Consider the following 7,761-nt stretch of genomic DNA (forward strand, 5'->3'; position numbering starts at 1 on the left):
AAGTATTGACTAAAAAGTATTGACTTAAGCATAATATTCCGATGCACTGCCTCAATTTTTCCTTTAGTTATCGATTTTTAAGGTTATTTGTTTTTTATGTTTCTTACCTCATAAATTTGAACTGAGTGAACCAATTTTGATAATTCTGCTGGGGCTTGCAATGTGGTCCCATTTCGTTCAGTTCTGGCTATATAAACTATGAGAAAAACCATAAAACCCAGTTTTGAACCATGGAAGTCGGTTTTGTTAAAAATGATTATTAACATTTATGTTTTTGTTGCGATTTTACTAGATACTTTTTGCAAGTAGGTTGTGCTGTAAAACTTAAAATCTATATATTATTTGGTTATTCTATCGCCTATCCTTTAAAAATCTCAAGCTTTTCCTATTTCCTTATTCTTTTAAGGCAGTTGTGTTCGAATATCTATGAATATATGATAAGAGAGTGCCTATTTTTAAAATGTTTCTTTTGCATAAAATTCTAAAAAGCTATATAAGATTTTATCAAAAGTGCTCTATAATTATTTGATGACAATTCAGCGAAAATGGGCGGTTACCACGCCCCCTGGCTAAAATTCTCAAATTTAAATTTTTCTCTTTTGTATAAGCTACCAGCTCTACCATTCTATCAAATTTAAAGATTCTACGATAGTCAGAAGTGCGGTTACCACGGCGGTTACCACACCCCCTGAATTGAAAATCTCAATCGCTGTGCCAAATTACAAGTTTCAACATAACTTTGATGACTTTACTTTTTTTTTTTTGCTATTTTTGAAGATCGATATCTCAGAAACTTAAATTTTATGAGGAGTTTGTTTTTGACTACTTCAACAAATGAAGTAAGTTAGAAATTGTTGGCATATTTGGTATAGAAGTTAGAGGATGGTCGAAAATGGGCTGAGTTGTTTCCTCTAAATAAGGGTGTAGTGCCAAAGTTGTTAGAGAACTTGGCTGGGCACTACCGTGTCCCTTGATTTGTTTGAAAAACTTGGGAACTGAACAACATCTTAAAACAAACACTCAAAAAGAAACGTCTAGATCCTGATTTTTTAAGAAGTTCGCTTTGGAGTATTATTGTTAGGCTCCGAAGCCCAAAGGAAACAATAACGAAGATCGATATAAGTCCTATTATACAAGCATACAAATACGGAGTCGTAGCTGCGTAGTTCAGTTTGTTAGGTTTAAGGTCTTACCAGAAAAATCACAGGTCACAAGGACAGGGTCAGTGGCTGTAAACCATAACCGTACTTTTTGTTAAAATTTTGAACATTCTCTAAAGTTTCTAATAATCCTTTTGATAACAATATAGATATACATGTATGTAATTATAAGTTTTTGTTTATTTTATTACATTGTTAAGTACAAAAATATATATCTCTACGAACATTTAACTATTTTACTCTACATATTATTAACCTGAGACTTAATTCTCTTTATTTATTTAAAGGCCTATTACTATTGGCTGAATGACATGTACATGGACATTAGAATACCTTTGCCAATTAATTCCAATCCTGGCATGGTGTTCCCGCCCAAAAAATTCACCACCGTTCATGATGTAGCTCGATTTGCAGCACGCATCATTGAAGGAATAATGCAGCACAAAGAAATGCTTGACACGTAAGTTTCTTCTTGAATCAAAATTAAATCAAATTCAAAAAAAAAGTTTTTATTACTTTTCAATTTCAGTGGCAACTTACAACAAGAACGTGCAACATCACGTGAAAAAAATCAACCTCTGTGCATGGCACAATACTATCGATTACTTGGTTCATGCCGCAGACCAGGTATTGAACGTGATTCCCAATATTTGCCACAACCAAATGCCGATCAACATATCATTGTATTTTGTCGCAATCAAATGTACTGTGTGGTGCTTAAGGCCAGCGATCGTGGCAAACTCTCCGAGAGCGAAATAGCTTCACAGATTCTATTTGTTCTCAGTGATGCGCCATGTTTGCCGGCCAAGCCACCACCAATCGGTCTATTAACGGCTGAACCAAGATCACGTTGGGCACAAGATCGTGCCACAATTTTATTAGAAGAACGCAACCAACGAAATATTGAGCTCATTGAAAAGGCTCTGATAGTTTTAGCATTGGATGAACCTCTGGTGGAAACTTTTAATGCCAGAGGTTTTACCGGTGCCACACCGCCTACACATTTTGCCGGAAGTCGTGATGAAACTAATATGGCGCATGAGATGATTCATGGTGGTGGAAGTGAATTTAATTCAGCAAATAGATGGTTTGACAAGACTATGCAAATTATTATCTGTACTGATGGAACCTGGGGATTGTGTTATGAGCATTCTCCGTCGGAGGGCATTGCTGTTGTTCAGTTACTGGAGAAAATCTATAAGAATATACTTGCAATGGGCGATGCTGATGATAGTGTGCCACAACATCATTTGCCTCCGCCGGAACGACTTGAGTGGGAGGTGGCCCCAGAAATTTCACAACGGATGTCACTGGCTGCCATTACTGTCGATAAGTATGTATCGAAAATTATATACCTACTTTTGATTCTGTTTTATTATTTGGAAGACAATAAGGTAATTGGTGTCCAAGATTCTAGGTGATATCAGTTAAAACCTGGAGTTTAGTTTAAAAAAAAAAGTCCCCTGAAACTAAGAGTGTGTTGATAAACATAATTTTTACTCAGTAGGCACCTAGGTCACTCTATTCAATATAATTCCCAACATAGTTTTGCAGTGATTTTTGTTTCCTTTGGACCTCCATGCTGACTAAACGCACTCTTAACGGTCCAAAGAAATATTGTGACACTCTCTATATATACTGATTTTTTTAAAGGTCATCGAGTTAAGATCAAGTTTTCACTGCTTTTCCTATTGAACCTCCTGATTAATTTTTGCTTAAAGTCTATTGAATAGACCCTTCAGCCAAAAATGTTACTAAATCCATTTATGCATTTCTAAGTAAACGGCAACACTGGTTGGTTATCAGTTTTATTTTCGTTTACCCTCGAAAACCAAGCCTAATTTCAAAATGGTTTAAAGTCGCTTTTAATTGAAAATTAAATTTTCTTACAAATGATTGTGGTTAAAAAATTTAAAAAATTAGTTTTGATTAAAATTTTGAGCTAAAATCAATGAAAATAAAGTTCAAAAATTTAGGATTTTAATCTTTTTTAATAAATTGCCTGAACCTGATAAGTCCAAACTTTGAACTATAATAAAAGAAAGTAGAGGTAAGGATTTTTTAATTTTTTTTTTTTTTGTTAAGAAGTAATAGAAATGTGCCTTTTCAAAATTTGGCACTTTTTCTTTATTTTTAACTTTTTTGTTTTAAAGCAGCATTTTACAAAGCGATAAAAAGCTAATAACACGAGGCGGCAACGAAAATAGAGCTAGAACCAAATCATACTTTTCTAATGGATTTTTGTGTGCTGAGTCCGAATCCGAAGTCAAAATTTCACTGGCACGACACGTTTTTCAAATACTTGAATATTAACAGCTCAAAAAAGAGTTTTTTTTAGTACATTTGACGTCGAATAACACCACCGTATAAAATTTTTTTGCAAATCTTTTTATGCAATCACAAAAGGCAATATTTTATCGTCCTAAATATATTTACTTTATCATAATCATAATGAACAGTTTTTTTGAACCAAATTCCAGTTTGGGACTTCTGATTTGGATTTACAAAAGCAACATAATAAAGAAAAAAATTATTTTTTGATTTAAGCCTGCAGCTGCGTACTAGCTGAAGCGAAACGAAATTTTAAAGTCTCCAAAGTCAACAGCGAACATGTTAATGAAAAAATACCATCGGGTATTATAGCAAAGTTAAAATAATAAAAGTACAAATCAAAAAATTCAAAATTTTAAAGCAAAAACAAAACAAATTAATTAATTAATTAATTTTAATTAATTTCCAAATTTCTTGGTCCCGACTTTTTTTTGTTTTTGCCGACCACTGCACTCTAGAAACTGATTTCGTTACTAAGAAGCAAAATTTTGGTCCATGAGTAAAGACCCTTATAAAATCACAACTACAAATTTTAACATTTTAGGGGAACATAGCTACATAAAAACAATTTCCCAAAGTCAGGCTATTAAATAAACATATTTTGTGTTACTCAAAAGCTATATCCTTATATTCTTCTGCCTTTTCAGAGCCATTGATAACTTGGACTTTTATGTTTACCGTTACAAAGGCTATGGGAAAAGCTTTATAAAATCATGTCAAGTAAGCCCCGATGTCTACATCCAATTATCACTGCAGCTTGCGTATTTCAAGTAAGTTAATTTTATTATCAAGACTTTCAGAGACTTTATGGCTAATTTAAATGTCTTCTAGACTTTACGGCCACTTGGTAGCAACATACGAGAGTGCTTCAACAAGAAGATTTTTACTGGTAAGTTCAAGAACTGAGCCTTGAAATAACAAGAATATCACCCTCAAAAACTGTCGTTATTGATAAATATTATTTCTTATTACTAATTTTAGGGTAGAGTGGATTGCATTCGCTCAGCCAGTACTGAAGCTTTAGAATGGGCAAAAGCAATGTGTCAAGGCGAAGGCCCTAATGTTGCACTAGAAAGTGACCGCGAAGAAGAAGAAGATTCACGCAAAGTAACATTTAGCATTTATAGCGTAAGATTCATTCAAATAAAATCATAGCCTTATAATATTTAACCATTAAATCAATTTGCAGAAAGATAAATTGCGTGAACTCTTCCGATGCGCTGTAGCTCGCCAAACAGAAGTGATGGTACAAAATATCTTGGGACATGGAATTGACATCCCATTATTGGGATTACGTGAAGCCAGCCGAGAACAAACCGGCTCCTTGCATGAACTCTTCACTGACGAAAGCTACCAAATTGCCAATTGTTTTCTTTTATCAACCAGTCAGGTATAATTCTTAATTTTTTCATCAAATAAAAAAAATATCTGTGACACTGCACTCATGCGCACAATAATTGCACCCAGGAATTGCAGTCAAACAAAAGCACTCGTATTGCTAAAAATATGTCAAATTAATGTTTTGCTTTTTGTTCTCTTTTATTTGTTTTTGTTACCTAATTTTCTTTCATTAATTTTTACTAATTCATTCAAGCACCTGCACTTTATTATCCATTTTATTATTAATATAATAATTGATTTCGATATAAAAGTGTTCTATTCTGCTGTGACGGTTTACAGAAGGCTAGAAATGAGTAAGTGATAAATATTTATATTGGTATTTAGTTAATAGCATCATTAATAGTGTACTTATATTTGGTTGACAGCTTATTATACTGGTTTAAATTATTTTTTCTTAAATAGTGTAAATATTATATACAAATACGTTTCTAGGGGGTACTGTGGAAGACTTTGCTGGGCGCCTTTCTTTGTGAAATAATCTAAAGAAAGGAATAAAAATAGCTTTTGAATATTTAAAAACAAAAATGTTCAAGAGCTCTTAAAAAAACAACCTTTACTCTGAATACTTGTTTTATTTTAAGACAAATATTTAAGCTCCTATAAATATGCATACATAATTATTTTAAACCGGAAGTAACACATTGATAAAGAGATAGGACATAGGAGCAATGTTTGTGATGTAATTTTGATAAATAAAATGGAGTATAAACTTAGGCGTTTTAACTTTTTTTGTCATTGGGAGTTCAGGTGAATATAAGTGAGTCGAAATTACGCTTTCGTGAGTTGCAAATTCAAGGTTCAATCGAAAGGTGCAGGTTTATAAAACTTAAAATAAAAAACAAATTGGCCTATTCGGAGCAAACGAAATGGCCTCTGAAAACTGTTTTCGTTCATGTCAGTTTTTGTCAATTTTTCGACTTCATGTAGGTCCAGTATATGCTTTGAATTATATAGATACATAAAACAGCATTTCGCCAAAAAAAACTTGACAAATGACAACAGTTCAATCTTTTCACTACATACAGTTACGAAACTTTTCACACATACCAGAAAGTATTAATTTCAAAATTTACTGGGAATTATTTTCTCAAAAGAATATATTAAGATTTCGTTCCTAAACTAAAGTTTTCTTTGATGGTTCATGTCTTTAAAGCATAACCTGACTTTAATGTCCCAAAAACTTATCAGCTGAAAACTCCAAAGAATATAATGAACCATGTTTATTGATAGTAATTGTGCTCTATCTGGTAAAATTAAAAAAAAAAAAGTACGTATACACCATGGTGAACCAAATGAAAAAGGTAAGCAGCAAAATCGCATTTGATAGGGCCATAAAATTGCATTTTCGAATAACAATATTTTTTAATGAAGGTTTTTACTTGTCACATACAAATATGGAGGTTTCACAGCTGAAACGGACCAAGTCAAAAAAAGAAAAAGTACAAATCTAGTGCCAAAATCTGTGCAAGGTTTAACTCTACTAACGTCTTTCATTATTTTGATGCAAAAGTGTGTCGATTCAAATTCTCATTTGTTCGAAAAAAAGCCTTCTATATAAGTGTCCCATCCCAAAGTCACCTAAACAGGTTTTTTTTAGAATAAGAAGTAATAACGACTGTAATTTGTAGCGGTTTTTATAGAATTTTAATCATTTTCGATGTTTTTTATTTTTAACTTTGAAATCATTTTATTCAGAAAATGCCTACTAAATGCCTGCTACCCAAGAAATTTTTTCTTCTAATTAGACGAGTTTTATTCTTTTTTTTTACCTATTTTTACAAAATAGGTATGTATGTATATATTTAAATAACAAATTAAGACTTTAAATTTGTTTTAATAATAAATAACTTTTAACGGATTTTTGGTGGCTACAAATATTCTTTTACGTGTTTGAAATTTTTAAAAATAAACAACAGCTCGCACAGAACATTTTCTACGTTTTTGTTCAACAATTCAATTAATTCTGAATTTAGCTAAATTTTTTTTTGTTTAAAAATTGAAATAATTCTGTTTCATAAAAAACTGTCAACTGATTTTTCCGTTCAAAATCTTTTATACTCTTTTGGAAATGAAATATTTAGATGCTCTTAAAATCTCATATCTTGACTAAAAATTACTGACTAAAATATTAAGTGATTTGAAAGCCTAACTTGATGGCACTACATGGTGTATACGTACTATTTTAATTTTTAATTGTTTTTTATTTTTATAATTTGAATTAAATTTGGTTAGTAAAAATGGTGGTCGCAAAGAGCTGATCAGTCACCTTACTGATAGGGGAGGAGAGTTTATAAGCTTTCTGTGCTCTAAATTGTGAAAAAATGGCAGTTGGTAATACAAATTTTACTTTTTAGCAGGTGCTACGCATAAATTGTTGAAAATTCTTGAATAAGTTTTAGCTCGACTTAATTTTGAAGAAAGTTTTGTATTAGGTCTTAAATTTGGCACTTTCTGTTTATTAGGCTTAACTAATGAAAGCTGCTCATTATTTCCATTTTGACTGAGTCAATAAAAATTTTCTAAGTTATCAGAGGTTGAAAGCAAAGTGAAGTACCAAATCCATGATCTATTATTACAGAAAAACATATAGCAAAAGAATTGTGATTGCAAAAGTGTTGTATCAAATATTTTTTATTAGAATATTTCTCAATTTAAAACTTTACAGAGCAATGGATATTTACATTGCAGTTTTTATAAATGATAAAAATGTTAAGTGACACTTTAATTATTATAAAGGGCTTACATTATTTTTGTACTCACATCGGACCGAAAATTCTAAAGGGAAAAATTCAAAATTGGATTTTCCAAGTTCTAAGTTTTATAAAATTTTTGTTAAATGAAATTTACTAATAACTTTAAAGCTTTTAAA

At 31.6% G+C, this 7,761-nt stretch overlaps 1 protein-coding gene across 1 annotated transcript; it reads left to right on the forward strand.

Annotated features, from left to right (window-relative positions):
* The first annotated feature begins 1,471 nt into the window (after positions 1 to 1,471).
* LOC129914894 (choline O-acetyltransferase) lies at positions 1,472 to 4,887 on the forward strand. The gene is made up of 6 exons (XM_055994342.1): positions 1,472 to 1,620; positions 1,690 to 2,493; positions 4,139 to 4,261; positions 4,323 to 4,380; positions 4,473 to 4,619; positions 4,681 to 4,887. Exons 1-6 carry the CDS (start codon positions 1,472 to 1,474, stop codon positions 4,885 to 4,887), a joined length of 1,488 nt encoding a protein of 495 aa, XP_055850317.1.
* Positions 4,888 to 7,761: the final 2,874 nt, after the last annotated feature.

This window comes from Episyrphus balteatus, chromosome 3 (assembly GCF_945859705.1).
Source record: "Episyrphus balteatus chromosome 3, idEpiBalt1.1, whole genome shotgun sequence".
Classification (NCBI taxonomy): domain Eukaryota; kingdom Metazoa; phylum Arthropoda; class Insecta; order Diptera; family Syrphidae; genus Episyrphus; species Episyrphus balteatus.

What these genes read in the sequence shown, in the direction of transcription:
- LOC129914894 (XM_055994342.1), top strand. Translation starts at nt 1,472, where the DNA reads ATGTACATGGACATTAGAATACCTTTGCCAATTAATTCCAATCCTGGC. An exon ending in GCTGCCATTACTGTCGATAA is followed by an intron (nt 2,494 to 4,138) that starts GTATGTATCGAA and finishes CTGCCTTTTCAG; the next exon opens with AGCCATTGATAACTTGGACT. An exon ending in TAACATTTAGCATTTATAGC is followed by an intron (nt 4,620 to 4,680) that starts GTAAGATTCATT and finishes ATCAATTTGCAG; the next exon opens with AAAGATAAATTGCGTGAACT.